The 20,063-nt window shown below is 44.9% G+C and overlaps 1 protein-coding gene across 2 annotated transcripts in view; it reads right to left on the reverse strand.

Moving 5' to 3' along the window:
- STARD13 (StAR related lipid transfer domain containing 13) overlaps positions 1 to 20,063 on the reverse strand; it is a 468,661-nt gene that overhangs the window by 184,904 nt on the left and 263,694 nt on the right. Inside the window, exon 1 of one of the 2 annotated variants that reach the window (XM_036228474.1) lies at positions 16,435 to 16,746. The exons of the other annotated variant lie outside the window; for it this stretch is intronic. Within the exon in view, the coding sequence (XP_036084367.1) occupies positions 16,435 to 16,558 (124 nt within the window). The 5' untranslated portion in view covers positions 16,559 to 16,746. Of the gene's footprint in view, positions 1 to 16,434; positions 16,747 to 20,063 lie in introns of those variants that run through there. 2 annotated transcript variants of the gene reach the window in all.

The raw sequence follows: 20,063 nt of genomic DNA on the forward strand, positions 1-20,063 counted from the left end.
TCAAGATGCTCTTTCAAGTATACTTTAGAAGTATGTAGTGATTATCTTTGGGTGCTTTTTTATAATCAACTTGTTAGTTTTATAATCAACATGTTAGTTTTATAATCAACATGTTAATTTTAGAATTATAAATAAAGAAATTTTTAAATAGGAGAAAATCTGTCCTTTCAAGTACACACTAGTGGTGCCTTTTATTTTTTTCACTTTGAGAATGAATTTGTTCTCTAAAATAGTTAGGTGTTTCATGGTCAACTCTGATGAAAGGAAGGTGATCAGTGAACCCAAAATTGACATCCAGCCTAAAAGGAGTGAGATTTGGTAATTCCTGAGAAGAGCTTCAAGCATTGTTGGGATAAAGAGGTGGGCTACTAAGGACAATATCACTTAAATGAAAGAATTTCAGTACACTTTTCAAACTCTGTCTTATTTTGATTTAATCATGCCTAAAATATCGCATGTTGTTTATTTTTCATATACTCTCTCTATATACAGGCTTTCTTGCATTAATATACTTAGTCTATAGAAAAATTTCCATACTGTAAACATTTCTATCTATGGTTTCTAGATTCAGGAGTAGCTAGGTATCACAGTGATGGAGAGTGTGATGTGACATACAGTTCCCTCTAAACCAATGTGTACAGAGGTTCTGGGGCTCCTGACACAGGCCACCTGGTTCTAATCTCTGCTTCGGAATCCTCCTTTGCTTTATGAACCCACGCCAAGGGTCACATACATTTTTGAGTCTAAATGTCTTCATTACAAAATGAGAATGCTTATAATACTGCCACTACAGGTCATTCGGATGAAATAAAATGACGCACGTGATGTACTCAGCACAGGCTCCGGCACACGGTAAGGACTCAGTCAATGCAGTTTGTCGAGTTTGCTAGGATCTCCACGGTGGGGAGCAATGGTTTCAAGGAGACTGGGAAATTCCTTAATCTTTTTGAAAGGTCGACCAAGAAAGGGTAATAGGGATGGGGTTAAGGGATAGATGGTGGTTTTCCTCTAACCATCTCAACAATCTCCCCAATTTAGCTCTCGATCCCCTTAGGTCAGAAGTACTGTATTCATATTTCTCACATTCCACATACGGGACTCGGGTCACAGGGAGATTTCTGAGGGTGCCAGTAAGTTATCAGTGGAGCCAGGAATCAAGTTCAGCATTGTTTTCAGTTGGGTTCTCCAACAGTTCAGTGCCTTTCATATGCAGATGATTCGTTATGCAATCATTTAACTCAGTGCTTTCCATACAGAACGCCACAGAGGGGCTGCTTCATGTGTGTCACTTTGTTGTTGCCCTGGTGACATTTGAAGAGCCCTTGGGCGACCACAGATATCTGAGGATTCCAAAAAACAACGCCTTGTGACAAAAAGGGTAAGTGCCACAATGCAGCTGTTCAGTGGAGCTTCTCAAGTGCTGCATGCATTATACTTCCCTTCTGACTTCGACCCCCTTCGCTCTAGTCAGTATGTTAGACAAATAAATCTAGCTTTCCATAAGAGGCCGAGTTGCTGCGTAATCACGGATCGACTATGTTTAATGAAATTCTGTAAAACCTTTTAACCACTGACCATTCTGTGCGTAGACTACGGTCAGAGAATTATAAGATTTCTTCTAAGAATTATAAGAAGAAATTAATATTTGTGAGTTCTTTCAAAGAAAGGATTTTATCATTCACTTTTGTGTCCACAGTACCTGGTAGGCAATCTCACATAAAGTAGGTCATAAATAAAAGCTTATGAATGAGCAAATCTAGATCCATATGGGACCTCTTTTCAAGGGTATCCTTTTTAAGTAACTATGGCCCAAAAACCCTCTGAGAAAAATTGATCAAGAAGTCTTATTAGTTTTATTGTGAAAATTATAGACCTCCGACTCTCCATAACATGCCACACCGGACACTCACTTTAACTTTAAATTGGCAAATCCAAGCAACCGCACCGATACTTGGTGTGAGGAAGACCCCAGAAGCCAGGCTGGAAGCTGGGAATTCACAGGAGCTCCTGTAGGTTCTGCTAATTTAACAAAAGTCATCTTTAAAAGCCACAGGAGACTTGCAACGTCTGTGCGAGAAAAGAGGCTCTCATGGTTATTCTTTAAAGTTGGAGAACCGGGGAACTTAAAAAAGATGGATATAAAAATAAACAGGGGTTTGTGATGTTTATACCAAACATTAGTGGGTAAAGGAAAATAGATTCACATAATCATAACGTCCTAGAGAATTAGAAAAGCATTTACAGATTGAGATAACACTGGAGGTCGTGGGTGAGCTCATCATCTGGTCTCTGCCCACCGCTCCAGCATTTTCCTCGTCTGCTCTCCTTCTTGACCCGAAGTCCAGGAATGTAATCACTCATGCTGCTTCATGCTCTCCGTTTCTTTGCAAGAGCTTGTTCTTCCTCCTCCTCAGAGGGTAAGTTCTCTCTTTAAGGCCCAACTCAAGGGGCATCCCCCTGCAGAGCCGGGCCAAGTGCAGCTTGCCAGCCTCTGCTCTGCCTCTAGCCCTGCACATTCTTCCTCTACTGCACTTTGCATAAGTCCTGGAGGGGGAGACTTAGTGTCTTTTCATCTTTTTTAGTCCCAGTGCATTGCATAGCACAGCATCTGGGATGCTAAATGAATGTTTCTGAATGGATGAATGAATCTAGCTAATTCCTCCCATTTGCATAAAAAACTGAGGGTTAGAGGTCATTCTCTCCCTCCTTTAAATTAAGCATTGGCCCTTGTGTGACTAGCAATTAAGTTGTTTTTTTTTTTTTAATAACGGACACATGAACTAAATTTGATACTTCCAGGAAGCCTCTCAAAAGTCTTTCTGTTTCCACTCTTAGCTCTATTGTCTTTTCTTTCCAACTTTTACATCATACACCAGATAATTCACAGCAAATGATACCCAAGATCCTACTGGGACTCTTTCCCAGGCCATAAGGCCACAGAGGACCTGACGACCCGCCACCACTCTCCCGCTCAGTCAGTGCACTCCAGGCCCCACCAACGCGCTCGCCTCTCCTCAGACGCAGCTGAGCGCTCCGACCACACCCCGCTCTTCCTCTTCGCCCCAGGTCTCTGAAGGTCTCTGCGCCAAGGCCACCCGCCCCCACCACCCCAGAAAGACCTTCTCTGGCCATCGGATCCAAAATAGCACTCCCTTTCAATTTCCAGTTTCTTCCCATTGCTTGCCATTCTTTATAACGTGTTGTTTATAACGCTGACCTATTGTGTATGTTTATTATTATCTCTCTCCCTCACTCAAATGGAAGCCCAGCGAGGGTGTTGATTTGTGTCTGTTCACCACCAGATCACCAGTACTGGGGCGGTGTGTGGCACAGTAGGTAATTAATAAATATTTGTTGAGCAAGTTAAGAAAATGAGAAATTAGAGTAAAAAAAGGCTCATTTTTTTAGTACTGTAATTTTAAAAAATGGTTAAAAGGGAACATTTCTATGTTAAATAGTTGAAAAATCAATATTTAAATGACAACTATGCTTTCTCTATTTTCCCCACCCTGAAACACAATATAACAGGGTTAGTTTTCTTAGCTATAAAATGAAAATTTCCAAGTGCACCTTGGAAGGAGGCTGGAGGTCAGGGAAGGTTATCTCGCTCAACTCCGCAAAGCAGACCAGTGTGTCAGACTCCTAGCGGGGGGTCACAGTAAGGCAGGGAGTATTTGGGGCCACCAGAGAACTCAGCATTTAGGAGGGAACAATCGGATTCCTTTAGTCACCAAGACAGTGCCTCAGGCCACCAACAAATACTTACAAACATGTCTCGTGGGACTGGCTTTGCTCTTGAAGGTAAAGTACCGTTCTTCCCTCAAGAAGTTTGTGCCCCGGACTGATTTCAGATATGGGCATTTTGCTTATGAATGGGTGGCCAAGAATTAATTCACCTGTAATCCCAAAAGTCAGTGTGACGTGGAGTTGGACTCTCATCTTGAATTTATCACTAATGAGATATGTGACCTGGAACAGGTTAATTAAATCTCTGTGAGGTTTAATCAACTCTTGTAAACTGGATGGCTTGAAAAAGAATCTATAAGGATTTCATGTGCTCCAACATTTCATGTTTTTGTTTTGTTTTGTTTTAGTTAAAAAGAAAGAAGAAGATAGAATGTTGGCTGGGATTTATTTCCTTGTGATATTGAAGAGCTTGAATAAATAAATGTCATGTCTCTATCAATACCATTCACCTTTGTGAAGCTTGCTAGGAAATGATTCAGAAAAGAAGAAGAGGCGTTTGTTTCTTTTATTTCTTTAAAAACCATGTGGATTACACAGAAGGTGGTAAAGGTTGATTTTTATAATGTAAGACAAAGTTTCTCTATTCCATATCAAGGAAATCTTGCTGGTGAGGTAAGACCCAGACGGAAACACTCAGCGGAATGAGCGGAAAGGCAGAAGCTCGAAGCCAGATGAGAGACGGCACTTTGCGAGGCACGCTGGCCTCAGCCTAGTAGCTTCACTTAACCCCGCCTTTAAAATAGGGATGATAATCATTACCTCGGTGTCTCCCTGTGACGGTTCACAGACGACAGGTGGAAAAGCTCTGACTCAGGGCCTGACACACAGCAGGCCCCCACTGTCCTGCCGCCCTCCAGCCCCCCAGGGGCACTCACATACTGAAACGGGAGGTCAGGGCGAGGTGGGGATGGGAATAACCACAATGGTGCTGGCAACGAATCGTGAAAAACTTAAGCCGGCCCTTGTCGATGGGGGGATCTAGGCAGGCAGAAGGGAGATAAAGGTATTGGGACCAGAAGACATTGCGCGGCAGAGGCATGGAGCCTGCAGTCGCCATGAGAGTTCAAGAGCATTTCTAGCAGTCACTGGTGAGAGAGGACAGTGCCAGGCAGGCTGTAAACAAACAACAAAGGTTGCCTGGGAGGCTCGTTAAAAATGCATGCAACTTACCCTGCCCCCCGCCCCACATACACACACGCACAGCCGAGGCACACTCATGTTCATTGCCCCGCAGGAATGATTTTGATTCGACGGATCTGGCGAGGCGTCTAGGGGACTGTGTTTTGAAAAGCTTCTCCCGTGGTTCTGAGGCCCTGTCAGGTTTGGGAGCAGTGGGTTGAGTGACGGCAGCTGGCGTGACAGAGCAGAGCTCACACAGGACAGCGGGAAGGTCCCGCTGGCCGGGCGAGCACTGGGCTGGGAGCCGGGACTCAAACCCCCTCCGCCCGCCCTGGCCTTGGGCAGTCACCGCGATGCTCTCATCCTCACGGTCTCATTCATGCCCCTCCACTGCCCACCTCAAAGGACTCTTGTGAGAACCTACTGATTTTAAACTTCTGTTCTATGACCTCAGTGGAAAAACGCTTTACTATAAAGTGTTACACGAATATTCAGGATCATCATTAACCGCTGTCAGTATGATCATGGGGACCCTGGGCTGCCGGGAAGCCACAGGCAGCTCCCACCTCTCACACCCTCGGGTAACCTTGCGGCGACACTGGAGAAAGCTCTGAAAACGGTTCCGTGTTTTCACAACGACACCATGAACAGCTAAGCGCTGGACTGGGCTTCCGGTGTGAGACCTGGAGCCATCAGGATCTCACAATCTCACGAGTCACTCCCACGATCCACACGGCTACAAGCAGCAGTCATGGGCCTTTGGCCAGTTACTGGCCCTGCCGGCCTCAGCGTCCTCGTAATAAAGCGGGGACAGTGCGCGGCCCAGCGCGGGCGGCGCCGCGGGGGTCCTTGGATGCTGACAGTCGACCCAGACACGCGCACCCGGCCGCATGTCCGCGGGGCTGCTCTTCTTAGGGGAGGAATCATTTTCCAATCGTTTTCCAATTCGTGGGTTCTAAATCGCAGCACGCGGCTGTGGGTGCTACAGTGACCCTGGTAGGGCCTGTCGCGAAGCCCGAGCACAAACTGAGGAAACGCATCGAGTCCTCGGCGCAATGCCAGGCACGCAGCAGGGTCCCCTGCGGGGCGGCTGCTGACGTTTCCATTATTACCAGTTCGTCCACTCAGCTAGCGTTCAGTGCGGGATGGATCCTCCACACTGAGAGAGACCTTCGCCTCTCCTCGCAGGGGATTATGGCGAATACCCACGAGGAAACCATTATGTCCGAGCACCGACACCGGGCACCGAGTCCCGAGTGACACCGAGAGCTTGAGTTTCTGAATTCCCACGACGGTGCTGCACACACAGAACGGCCGAGCCACTGTCAGCCACTTGCTTCCCTCCGTGGGCCACCGCCGGTGCCCACTTCGGTGCCAGGACACCGCTGTCAGGCAGGTCTCCTTTCTTCCAACACGGCCCACGGCTGGCCTCGGGGGCCCGAATCTGCCTACTTATTTGCGTTATCATTCAGAACTACTCAAATACATTCTTGTTTGAAGCAGCTTAAGAGCAAATGAAAATACACACACTCTCTTTCTTCAATTGCCCAGAAATACTTTGCATTCGATAATGAACTTAACTTCCAAACAAAGGAAAACGTCTTTTTTCTTTTTACATCATCAAAGAGGGATGTCTACGTTCAGCTTCTGTTGTAAAGGAGGATTTAGCCATCGCGGCTTTCTGAGACTAGACCCTAGTCAGCTTCCGTGTTCACACAGACAGATGGACATGATGACCACAGACGATGTCGGCAGACATGTGCCAGAAATCCCTGGTGATAAATGCTAGGCTTTATTACCACCTCTCCCAATTTCCTTTTCTGAGTAAGTAGCCCTAGGTGAAATCGACACAGGAAATAGCCTTAATGATTTTAATAGCAGTGGTTTAATGAATTAATCTATTATGGGTATTATAAATACATTTTTAATTAAGAAGCAGTTTAACTTATCAAAGCAGGACTTGGATCCGAAAATCTGGCATACCAAGAGTTGTAATTTGTCCCGATGTCCTATTGTACCCGAAGCGCTGCAGTACTTTAAAAAAACTAAATAAAATCTTTGCTTCAACATGTGTAATGACTAAAATAGAATCATTATAACTCTGTAAACAGCGGGTAATGTTATTGCCTTATTTCATAAAGACACTATCAGAATCAATAAACAATAAAAAAAAGTACACGCTCTTTCTCTCTGAGGGGTTCACGTGCCCTAAAAGCAAGGGCACAGAGCTTCGAGGTCACTTCCAGATCCAGTATCTTGCGATTATGTATGTTACTTATCCTACTTAAATAATACCAAATTCACCAATGAAGGTGAACTCCCAAACGAAGGCACAGTTCTATAAGAGGCTGGTTTCCCCCAAATTTGGGCTCGGCTACGTCATTTGCCAGGCCCAGTACAAAATAAAAATATGGCCTTGCATTGAACAATTATTAATAATGTCAAGATGGCTACAACCAGACCCGGCTAGAGAAGTGGTGACAATTGTGATTTAGTACCTATGTGTTTGTATACATATTTACTGATTTCTACCTTTTTAATGGATTAATGTTAGATATCTCAGCATTTGAGTGGATAACACATGGGCACATCCAGCTTCCAAGTGCGGGACCCTTCGGAGCATGGGGCCCCGCCTGAGTGCGACACCGGGACCATTGAGATTCTACAGGTGTTTGCAGGCCCTGGACTCCGGGCTTGTGCCCTTCCCTGTTCCTTCTCCACTTCTGGCAGATGTAGTTCCAGTGACAGGAGGCACCAGGTGATGCTGCTGCTGTTGATGGGGGCTAGGTAATCAGAGCGGCATGGGGAACGATGCTGGCAGGCCTCCTGGGCTGCCACTCCGGGCTCTGCCCTCTGAGAACACCCTAAAAATCCACACAGAAAGGGAACGAAAAGACTTAGGACATTTAGTTGCCTTGAGCTGCATGGGCTGGTTTGATGGAGCCACTGGCCATTAAGCTAAATAGGATCTTGGGGATTATCTAGTCCAACTTCTCTCATTTTTAATTAGGTCTCCATCAAATTCTATTTAGGCCAAGGACATGGGAATTTATTCTTGGTTGTGTAGCTCTAAGGTTGATGGTGATGTTGATGAACAAACCATAACTGATGATCTTCCAGAAAGACAAAACAGTAGTATAATGCATGATTCATGCTGTAACACTAATGGAGTCACACAAGACGCTGCCAACCGTGCTACCAACATATGTAGTATTTGATTTTTTGATCCCAGAGGAAAGGAAGGCTAATGTCAGCACTCAGAGATCCCTGATCACGGGCTCTAGGATAGATTCATAAGACATGGAAAGAGGCAGACAAATCCAGGTTTGAAGACGACAGGTGGTTTAAGGAGAGCTGAAAGCATCACTTTACCAGAAATATGTCTCTGCTGCTCGATTCTCCACTTACATGTACATATATCTATATTTTAAATAAACTCCTATCCATTGTTTACTAGGGGCCAGACATTATGTCAAATGCTTTAAAAACATTAACTCACTTAATCCTCATAACAACCTTGTAAGATAAGGTCCATGCTTATTATCCTTTTTAAAGAAGAGGAAGCTGAGGAACACTGAGATTAATTATCTTGCCCAAGGGCCCACGGCTTAAGGTGGAGGTAAGAGTCTCGCCCATGTAGTCTTGGCGCCAGGAGTTGCTCTGAACCACTAGATCACGATGCCATGCCTGTGATCTTCCATCACCCCCAAACGCCACGGACCCCGCCCTCCTCCACATGGTTCGTATGAAACAAAAGTAAAACAATATGCGTTTACTCTATTGGGCCATCGGGCCATCGATGCTCCTAGCACTGTAGCCAGAGATGTGGCAAAGATTTATATCAATGTTACAACTGAATTGACACTGATTTCACGGATGTTAATCACCATTACACAGGTATGATGTTATCTCAAACAGTTTCAATCCCTTTTCCACCATTATAGTGCTACTCTAAAGAGTTAAGGGTACACTTTTTCTTTTGTCATTATTGCTCTAATTTAGATTTAAGCGCTTGAAATCGAACACTTAGCCCAAAGTTTTTCTTCTTGCTTTCTGGAAAGAATAAACAGCTTATAAGACAATAGTTGAAATATGCAAAAGCTTTTCTTGGCTTATTTTCACTCTAACAAGTGTTCCTCTTTTGTAACTATTGCTTATAAAGTTTTTCCTTGAGACTAAAATAAATATGAAATTTATTTACAAGACTCTTGGGACAACTCCTCTGGCTCAGGAAGGTGTAGTCTGTCATTGTTTTCAGAGAGTTCTGTGATGAGTACAACTCAATGTCAGGCAGGAGAGGGATGTACTACCCTGCTATCTCTGTGATGCCACTGGGACCACCCCATGAGGCAACAGATTGTGTAACTTATACTTTTATACTTCCCAGATATTCAAATATTTGCACTTTTCGGATATTATTCTAATGACAAATATTAACTGTCATTAGAGAAAACTTTCAATGATCCTTCGAGAAACCTGGAAATGTTTCTACTTTATCCAGTTGGAAAGAAAATAAGACACATATAAGATTTTCCAAGTTAATGCCATTGCTAGTAAATGTATTAATGTATGGGATTTGCAGAACCGTCATCTCTATTGTTCGTTAATTTCTCATATAAGGAGAAAGAAGTATTCAACAGAGTATGCCATGATGAAATACAGATAAAATTTTCTCCATTACACCAAATAACAGAACAATAGTATTCTGAAATTTTTATTTTGGATCAAAATGTTACTGAGGAAATATTCTGCCTGAGAATGTAAGATGTTTGACACAGCAGATTTGCAAATACGATATTGTGTAGTCGTGGCACATTCTATAATATCTTTTTGCAATTTCTGGAAGCTTGCTCTATTTCTGGTTAAATAGATGAGTTAAGTGATTTGAGCAGCTTAATAAAATTTGCGTGTTGCCAGGATAAAACCACAGCACTGAATTAATATCCTGTGTACAGTCCTAACATGCTGTGACAAGGATGCTATTTCATGGCTCGATAAATACTTATTGACTAACTACAAACGTGACAAAAATGTTTGTCCTTCAACTCCACTAAACATTCAAGGATTCTGAAAAAAAGCCCAGGAATGTTGTAACAGTTTCAAAACACTTTTGTTTTTATTTTGCAATATCACTAAACTTGCAAAACAGCAGAATAGAAATACACTGTTGGATGAACCCCCAGAAAACTACAAGGTCTCTAAGCAATTTTTTTCTTTATAAATTGTTTTGTTCATGTTAAGATCTAAAGCACATGAAGGAGGAGTATATATTAATTTCATAGGCATGTGCTCCCTGTCTAAACGATCAAATTGGTGATGCGTAAACATTGTGTCAAATGGTCTTCTCAGGGAATTGCAGCCAACTAATGGGGCAGAGTAACGACCAGCAATTAATGAACATGGTCCTTTCTTTGCTTTAATTCCAGGAGGAAATCGTTACTGCCAAGGGTTAGCTAGCGTACTGCAGACAGGTTAGGCCAAGTTTAAGTTACTTCCCTTACACAAAAATTTACGACGCTGTGATCTATTTTTCTCTGAGAAACTTCCCTTCAATTAACTTCATTATGAACAAACCATAGTGATAAAGGTCAGTAAACAAATGCAATACTGGAAAAATCAACATACAGAATCGCTGTTAACAAGCTCAGCATTGATTAGACGAGCCCTCGATATCACGACGCTGGAGGAGTCACCGTTCCATACAAAGTTCTTGCTGCCTTTTAAGTGAGGCTAACAAGTTATAGTGACCACAGAAGAATTCCTGCTACGACCATTTTTACTTAATTAACTATATTTTAATTTTTTACATATGAGATCTACCTTTACATACGAGATCTACCTTTACATATGAGATCTACAATGACAGAATACACCTTCCTGAGCCAGAGTTGTCCCAAGAGTCTTGTAAATAAACTACATATTTATTTTAGCATTTCCTTTAAATGTCTGTTAAAATTTTTAATTTTTACTTTGCAATATCATTTCTAAATTAAAAAGGTATATTTTCTTAGTTAGATGTGTTTTTTATGATTTAAAAAAATTTATCGACAGTTCTAGGATCAAATAAATAAATCTGTCACAGAAGATTATTCACTATAGCACTGCTGCTGTTCTGCTAGGAGAATGCTGAATTTAGGGACAGTGTTGCGAGCAGTACTGTACGCTGACAACTCCCAGACCTATGTCCTTGGCTTTGACCTTTCTCCTAAAACTAACTATACGTGTAAATACAACTCTTTGACTTTTATTTTTAGACGTCTAATAGACATATTTGGCCTAATTTGGCCAAAGAAGAACTCCTCACTCCTCAAGTGTCTTACTCAAGAAAAAAAAAAAAAGAAAAAGAAAAAGTTTCTTTTGCGATTGCAACATGCGAATCTGCCAGCTGCCCCCATGCAGCCTAGGGCCACTACAAACCTAGGAATCCCCGATCCCTCTCCCTCTCCTCCAGCACCCCACCTGCAGCATTGCTGGCTCCATTTCCAAGACATGTTCCCAGTCTCTCTCTCTCCACTTCTGTCTCTATCATGCCAGTCCCTTTCACTGTTTCTCTCTCACCTGGACCACTCCAGTAGTGATTTATTCAGGTTTTGTCATTTCTCTGCTTAAATTCCTTTGATTCTTATCACACGCAGAACCCAACCCAAACTTCTTGCCTGAGCAATAAGGTCCACCTGATCTTAATAACCTGACCCTACCCACACCGCTGACATCTCCCTCCATACTCATACCGATTTCTGTCATTATTCTCAAGGCACACTGGCTTGCTTACTTACTTTCTCTTTCTCTCTCTCTCTCTCTCTCTCTCTCTCTCTCTCTCTCTCTCTCTCTCTCTCTCTCTCTCTCTCTCTCTCTTCTGTCCATAGAAATTGACGAGTTCATTCTGACCTCAAACAAAACTTTTCTTAGGAGCTTAAAATATGGTGTTGTACTAGACACAGACTTCTGCAAGTTATCATATGTAGTTAACTAAGTCAGAGGTTTTCAGCCTAGACTGCCCATTGGAACCATCTTTAGAGCTTTAAAGAATATTGATCCCTGGGACCATCTGAACTGAACCAGATCTCTGGGAGGCGGCCAGGCCATGTATATTTCTGAAAGTCTTCAGATGATTCCGTGTACAGCTAAAGCTGAGGACCCTGATGAAAGTGAGAGGCTCTCCTCTGATTTTTAACTATATATTTACTTGACTTGGATATTTTCGTTACTGTTGATATAAATCACGTCCAAACGTACTCCCTTTTCAAGAGACGTTAAAAACAATCCGACAGAGTAGGATGACCTGTTCTTTACAGTAAAGTGATAATAAAAAGGAAGGACACTGATATAAAACACAAAACACATGAAAAGGATCGGCCAGTATCATCCTGTACTTTTTGATATCACGGAACACATTTAGATTTTAATGAGGACTTTTTAATGGCCCAGGTTCTGTTCTTGATCCCACTCTGCATTAAAGTCCCAATCTCGTGTTTACATCACATCACAGGATGCTGCTCTTGACTTTGAGGATGAATGAACCTGTCTTAACATGACAAGAACTCACTGAAATTTTGTGGAATTAGCATTTCTAACGAAACTCAAACTTTTCAGTGTTCTACGTTAGTTTATTCTTGGCAGGAATATAACTTCCTGTGTCTAAGAGAAATTATTTAAAATGGGGCTGTAAAAGAGATCAAAAGACTTGGACATCAATTAGTTCACAAGCTACCTAAATATTGTTATAGGGGTATAAAAGAATCAAACGTATGGATTACATTTCCATTAAAATAGAGTAAGGCTTTAAAATAAAGGAGCAAAAGCTTTAGAAAACTCATTTGGATTTTCTCAGACCTTAACATTTGAATAATAGTTCAGACTGCTTACAAACACCAAAAGCTAAAGGGTATGCTTCCGCCTAGAAAATTTAATAATGCTATAAAAGCTAAGAATTATCACCAGTGGTGGCTGATTAGGGATCTGGGGAAGCCAAAAGAACCTGTCACTCACCCACCTTGAAGAAACTTGCATTTAGACTGTATGACAGCAGATAATTTGTGAAGGCCCTGGCTTCTTGTCGCAATGGCAGTGGGCAGGACACACTACGCAGGGCCCCCAACAAGCTAGATGTATGGCTATCTGTTCGTTTCAAATCTCTCTAAGCCTATACACTGCCCAGCCCAATAGGATGACTAGGGGACAAGCCATTTAATGTACCAGGGATCTGTTTGTCACTCTAAAAGACAGAGCAGTTAACTCAGTTAACTTTGTTCTTTATTTTTAAACTAATTGCAAGTGACAGAGAGCTTTAGAGAAAGGATTCGAGGTCCATGTGTCCCCCTAAGGCCTATGAAGGGGGCAGTGTGATGTAACAGAAAATGAGCACAGATGGCCTTTGACTTCTGACAAACTGAATTAGAATCCTGCATTGAACACTAAGTAACTTTGCTATCTTGGGAATAAACAACAATTACGACCATTATTACAATAATCTATATCGGGATGATGGGTGAGAAAAACTCTTACTGCCTCTCATGAGGATTAGCGTCTGGGGAAATTAAGAAGCATGCATTGGCAAAAGCGCCACAATCTGATGAAAATTTGGTGGCTACTGTACAAAACTGGAAAGCCAAGAGCTCTCAATATCGGGGCTTCTTTAACAACTCCCTTTTATAATTTTGTAATGAAACTAACAAATGAAAGCATCATTTAGCTCTTATCCTTCCATCGGTTTCATTATTTGTGTCATTGTGACGTGTTAAGAAAGGCTTTTTTCAATTACATATAACCTCCTCATTCCTAACTATGGTCCACAGCACAGAAATCCATAAGCTTCAATATGCTTAAACAGTTTTACTTCTTGTCTTTCTGTTTCATTGATAAGACAATCTTTCATGAAGAGAAGATTGAGTTAGAATAATGATTTCCCTCCTTGGAATGTAAAAAAACAAAATGAATAATCAAATATCTTCAGAACCCACTAGACAACAAGCGTAAGTTTGTCATAAAGCACTTCGAATCCTGTTCTATTGACTACGGATAATAAGACAATTTCAGAGACATTTAATAAGTCTCAGCACAAAACCCTTATCTGATTAAAAAGAAAGTTTGTTTGTTTGTTGTTTCTTTTTTAGCCAATAGCCTCGTATCATCTCTTGGCGGGGCAGAGCTTTCTGGGGGTACACTCATATAGTTGGTTATTCTGATATTGTGAACTGAACCATATAAAGAACACTTTTATAAATGAAGAACATTTTCACCTGGAATCGATGCCAACATTAATAACTTAAGCATTTCAATGTCTCATGGCCAAAGTTCCATATTTTAGCTACCTTAGCAAGAAAATCAATTTGCATCTAAAAGCTCCTTCACTGAGTTGGCTTGGTTTTGTGGCAAGCATCCCAGCTCGCTCAGAGAAGCAGAAGTTGAAGCCGGCCTCAAAGAGGATTGTTTGGTCCCAGCTGAATAACCTGCTGGCTTCCACTGTTAGCAGAGTGGTAAGCAGATTAGGGGTAAGCGAAAATTAATATTCTGATTAAACACTTTAAATCCTCATTTCTCTATTTAAAAAAAAAATAATTGCACTAGGAGAACTCTTAAACTTATCATTCTGAAGTCACTTTTAGCCTTACCATCTATACATTCGTGATCCTAGAATCCCCACCTATGGTTTATTTCACAGAAACAAAACTTTTTCTCTCCACTGCCTTAACTAAACAGCCATGTTTAACATTCACGTGGATAAATGGCTTTCCTGGACAACCTGGATGGTTTTAGGGCTTCATAGTACACTTTCTTCCTTCCCAGATCTCTTTTTGAAAAAGACAGGGCTGCAGTCATCCTTGGCCTCAGCTTCTATAAAAAGCCAGCGCAGCCTTGGCCGCCCTCCTGGAAACACTTCTTGTTTCCTGAAGATCCATTGATTTAACAAACCTAACAAACTTAAATAACAGAAGCTATGAAAGAGGCAGTTGCAGTAAGCATTCTGAAGTGATGAAGCAACAGAAGTTTACTAGACCACAAAAATTTCTCTAACATCATCCATTATGTAGATTAGACAATTTAGCACAATAACAGGGAAAGTTCTTGTTTTGAATTGAAGTCTGCAATGCACACAGAGGTTTTAAAAATTCAACAGTCAAAACTACTGGGCCATCACCACTTATTTCTGGGTCTGGGCCGAAAATCTGTTTATTTCTTGGATGCTTACTGAATGGGGCCACTGTGTCGGAGAGAAAATATGGGATGAACATTTCGTGCTGACTACAGTAAGGGTTGGGATTATCTGTAACTCTTACTTCCGAGTTGACTAGTTAGGTTGATAAGGAGGGAGAGACTCCAGGCATCTACTGAGGGACGCTGTCAGGCTGAGGGAGAGACGGGGCTGCATGGGGGTGAGGGCAGAGCATCTAGCAAACTACTTCTGCAGCTCTATGATAAGGAAAGGGGAGGAGCCAGGAGAAGGTGAAATCTCCTTTCTCACGCCCCCCCCCCTTCCGCCTCCCCTATCCTATCCTCTGTCCGGGCTTCAAACTCATCCACCCCTGTGGCCACTAGCCAACTCAGCAGATAACACTGGAGAGACAGGAGGCAACGAGGTCCAGAGACTGGATGCGGCCAGCCCTTCCCACCCTGCTTCTCCCAGTTCCTGAAACGTCTAACAATTGCAGAAAGTGGTCCCGAATCCCACACCGCCCAGACACTCTTCTGTGGAGCAGACCACTTTCCCTTATTGGGGCAGGCACGATGTGGTGACTAACCAGACTTCCAGCTCCCAGCCAGGGCCCTGAGAAGCTGGGACCTCTCGGTGCATCTGCCGCCCTACGTGGGGCCGGTCGCATGAAGCCTGCGCAGAAGTAAGGCCACAGTGTGCACGCTGGGAGAGGTGCTCGCGAAGGGGCCGGCGTTCTGCCCCAAGCAACGATTCTTAAGGACCCCCCAGCTCCCGGCAATCGCCTCTTGTTTTCCTCTGATTCGTGGGCAATCGATTCCAAAAGAGAGGTCCACTTTTGTAACCCCGAGGAGAGCCTGACCCACAGCAGGGCCAGGGTTGTGGGGGGCTATCCACACGCACCAACAACTGTCCACCTGCCTTTCTCCAAATCCTGCCCCTGGCGTCTAGTCTCCCAGAGTTTGGGATAAGCTCACTAGCCGTCTCTTGACTCTCCCTCCCACACAGGCAGCGGACGTGTCCTGCGTGGAAACCTGGGAGAGGGACAGTCCTCGTGGAGGGCCACTTGGGCTGAGCACTCATTCATTCAATGGGCTAGGAAAACGGCGGCGGAGCAGGGGCCGGCGCAGGCGACGCGGCCCCCCGAGGGAAAGTCGCAGCCCCCCACCCCCCGCCCGCGCGGAGCGCCTGGCCCGGCTGTCAGCGCGCGCGCCAGGCTGAGCGCACCGCCCCGCGGCGCGCGGGGTGCGCGGGGCACGCGGGGCGCGCGGCGGGGGCCGCGGGGCCCGAGTGCGCAGCCCGCTCCGCCCAGGCCCCCGTGCGGGGGCGCGAACGGACGGCGCGGCGCAGGGCCAGGGTGCGCGACGCGCCCCGCGCCGCCTCCCGCCTCGCGGCCCCGGCCTGCCGCGGACACCGACCTGCCAGCCGTCTCTCCCGCACGTTTCTCCACAGCAGGTCCCAGGCTCTGGCTGTGGAGTCCCGCAGCTGCTCACTGATGGACCGCCTCAGCTGCGTTGGCAAAGGTTTCCGTTTGCTGGTCATTTTAGGTCCGTCCTCATAACGACCAGCGGGCTCGCCGCCGCCACTCCCTCGTGGCCCGCAACTCAGACTCCCGGCGACTCAAGACGCCAGACGCGGGGCTCCGGCTGGGGTCTTGGGACCCGCCGGCGGCGCGACATGGGTCCGCCGTCCCGCGTCGCCACGCGAGCGCCCTGCGGTTGGTCTCCGCGCTCCGTCCACTCCGCCACTCCGTCCCCACTTTCCCTCCGCGCGCCCGGCGCTCCCCGCTCTCCTCCCCTCCCCGCCCTGCCCCTCCCCCGGACCGTCTAGCGCCCCGCTCCTTCCCGGCGAGCTCGGCCTCCCTCACCCCCACCCCCCACACACATACCCTTCCTGGCCCAGACCTGACAGCCTGGTCCCCACGCCCCGCTCACGGGGTCTCCACCCCCTTTCCAATTCCACTCAGAGATCAGGGCCTGTGCCATATTCCCATGTCTCAATACTTTCCATTTTTTTTCAGTCTCAGAAACCGCCACCATCACAGCCATAACAAAAATGGGAAACTATGTCACAGCTAGTGCCACTACAACTCCTCTTAATTTTTCTGAAGTCAAGTCACCTGAAGTCAGCAGCGCACTTTGGAGGTGACCCCCTCCCTGCCACGGGCGGGCTGAGTTCGAATCTGATGCTCTTGCATGTTAATTCCTTTCCTATTTCATCAATAAGCACCTGGCCGCAATCACCAATCAAATTTGAATCGTTTAGAGAGTCAAAATATACCCACTGTATAGCCATTCTGCAGGAAAATAACGTGTAAATATTAAGGTCAAACCGTGTGAAACCCGCAGAAAGTAGATTTACTCTGGTAAAGCATTAAAACCTGTGTGCAGTTAAAAAAGAAAGAGGTATTATGAGAAAGTGGAATATGAAAAAAAGAATTTTAAAAATATTTTAGCCAATAACAGAAAGCAAGCTTATCATTAGAAATTAACTCTGATTCCTGCGGGGAAGAGAGACGAAATGCGGGTGTGGGCTCTTTAAGAAATCCCTGAGAAATATATTGTTGCTCCCTGTCATTTTCCTGGGCACCAAAGCCGCACTCACAGGTGAGGACAGTACTAGCTCAGACCTCAGGGTGTCCTGCTGTTCTCAGGTTTTGCTTCCTAAGTGCTTGAAGAACCTTAGAGAAAGTAATTAACACATTTGACCTAATCAACAATGTGATCAATTTGTATCTCAAGTTTGGTGAGAGGAGCTAAAATCTTTCAAAAGAGAATTTCTGAATTATTTAAACAGTAAAATTGCTTAAATTTCACTTCTTTCTAAATGTCCGCCAAGTCCGACTGCCAAGTCAGAACTAGAATTTAGTCAGTGTTTTGTCATTGTTGTATGTTGTTTGCTTTTTAAATTTCAAGTGCTTCATGTGAAGTTTGAAAATTAAATTATCCATTCCTCCCTCTATTGTATAAATCACTACTGACTAAAGGAATAAAAACCAACAGCTATCTGAAGTAGTCCCTCTGCAGATATTTTTTATCTTGTTATTTCAATTTTATTTTAAATATTCAAAAATGTTCACTAATGAAACACATTTCAGAATGAGCTGGAAAGCAATGATTGAGCTTTTCGCGCCACCCTGGTAAACCTTTGAAATTGTCAGTTATGAAGCAATAAGTCACGGATCAGAAATGGACTTGAAACTATGGCGGCCAGTTATAGACTAATCCAATTGCTTTCTGGATCCACGCCAAATACCCTTCTGATTACATCCTCTGTTTTGTACGCATATAGTGGTAACGAACTTCTCTGACAGGAGCCAGGTTTGTGTTATCTTGAAGTGACTGCTGTACAGCATAACAACAAAATGTTTTACAATGACATTCCCAGGGAAGCTGTGCATTGAACGTAAAAGAGGGTCTCTAATTGAATCAAACCTAAGCAGCAGTTGTAACGTTATAACTCAGGGACGGAACAGTGCAAGGCACATTCCAGCTATTTCACTGATCACTGAGCTCCCAAGGTCCTGGGCCTCTCCCATGTTCTGTTTTAACACATACTTTTACATTCAGGTGTCACGGATTAGAGGTTTTCCTTAAATGACTAATTCGAAGATAAATTCTGGCACTGCAGATTTGCCTCATTCTGGCCGTGGAAGGGTCTATGAACTCAGGACTGTCCAAGCAAAGCCAGTGGAAAGACTGAAGCGATCCGCTCAGAACAGGTGCCACCTGAGCCGCCTGTGCCATGCAGCACGGCCAGACTCCGGGCCCCACCTGGCTGCCGGCCCTGCCGGAGGAAATCTCCCAGCTGTGTAGGGGCAGCCGCTGCAGATGCCAGGGTTCCAGACTCACGGGAACCTCGGGGCTGCTGGATTCGTTTATACAGGTCCTCGGCATCCACTCCCATCTCCCACAAGCCCTGGTTCAAAGCAGAAGCTGAGGTAGGACCACTCCGTCCCTTCCGCCCTGGGGTCTTCCCCTTGAACAGATGACAACACTGCCAACTTCAGAGAAAATTAATCAGGCGACTTCCTTCCCTTCACAGTGGAAGAGGTGTCTCTTCTGGCCCAAGACCTCGCCTTTGACCCATGCTCTGCTCACCGTCCTTTTTGTCCCTACAAGGACTTTGCTACATCAGTTACTTCCTTTCTCTCTTAGAGCCTCGATCCCTCCCTCTCCACAGGCTCAATCCTTTTGTAAACTAAACAAAAACCCAAACACTGACAACCATAACAAAGCTGCTGCTCCTGCCCTGTCTCTCTCAGGGAAGAAGTCTGCCCCTATCCACTCTGCAGTGCGGGCTTCCTCACTCCCTCAGGGACCACCAGTAATTGTCTGGTTGCTAAATCTAAAGGACGTCACCAGCTATTGTCTCTTCTGGGGTATGTGGACATGGGACCCTGCTGACCGCTCCCGCTGTTATTGCCTCCTCTCCTGACTGTCAGGCTCGGGTCCCCTGGGGCTCCTCTCACACCGTGCGTCACATGCCCTCAGCGTTTGCCTTTAGAGCCCTTCTTCTACCCCTCCAATGCCGGCATTCCCTATGTTCTCAGCCCCCTCCCCCTTTCCTCAGGCATCTGTGCCCCCGAGTGATTGTCTTGCTTTCCGTGGATTCAGCCCTCGCCTCTCAGGCCCAACTTGGTACAGACAGAAAGTACTTGTGTTTACGAGGTGGCTGGAGAGGCAGAGTCGAGTTTGACTCTGGTCCTATTTTTGCTGATCAGCACTGCCTATCTACAGGAGTGTTCTGTGGATTGAATGAAATAGCCCACTTGGCACAAAGAAAGGATTCAATCAATGCAGCCATCAACAATACTGTTATTATCACATCACCGTCCTTCCTGAACCTCCCCTGAGCTCCTCTGAGGGGCCTTTCCTGACTCCCAAGCTATCCCATGACCCTCCTCATGGAATCCAGTTTAATTTTCTTTATAGCACTGTTGTTTCTGGACATTCTTTCTTTCTGTCTGTCTGTCTGTCTGTCTGTCTGTCTGTGGTCTGTCTCCCAGGCCAGCCTCGAGCACTGTGAGAGCAGACGCCTGTCTGTC

The sequence above is a fragment of the Rousettus aegyptiacus genome, unplaced genomic scaffold (genome assembly GCF_014176215.1).
Source record: "Rousettus aegyptiacus isolate mRouAeg1 unplaced genomic scaffold, mRouAeg1.p scaffold_m13_p_11, whole genome shotgun sequence".
Lineage (NCBI taxonomy): Eukaryota > Metazoa > Chordata > Mammalia > Chiroptera > Pteropodidae > Rousettus > Rousettus aegyptiacus.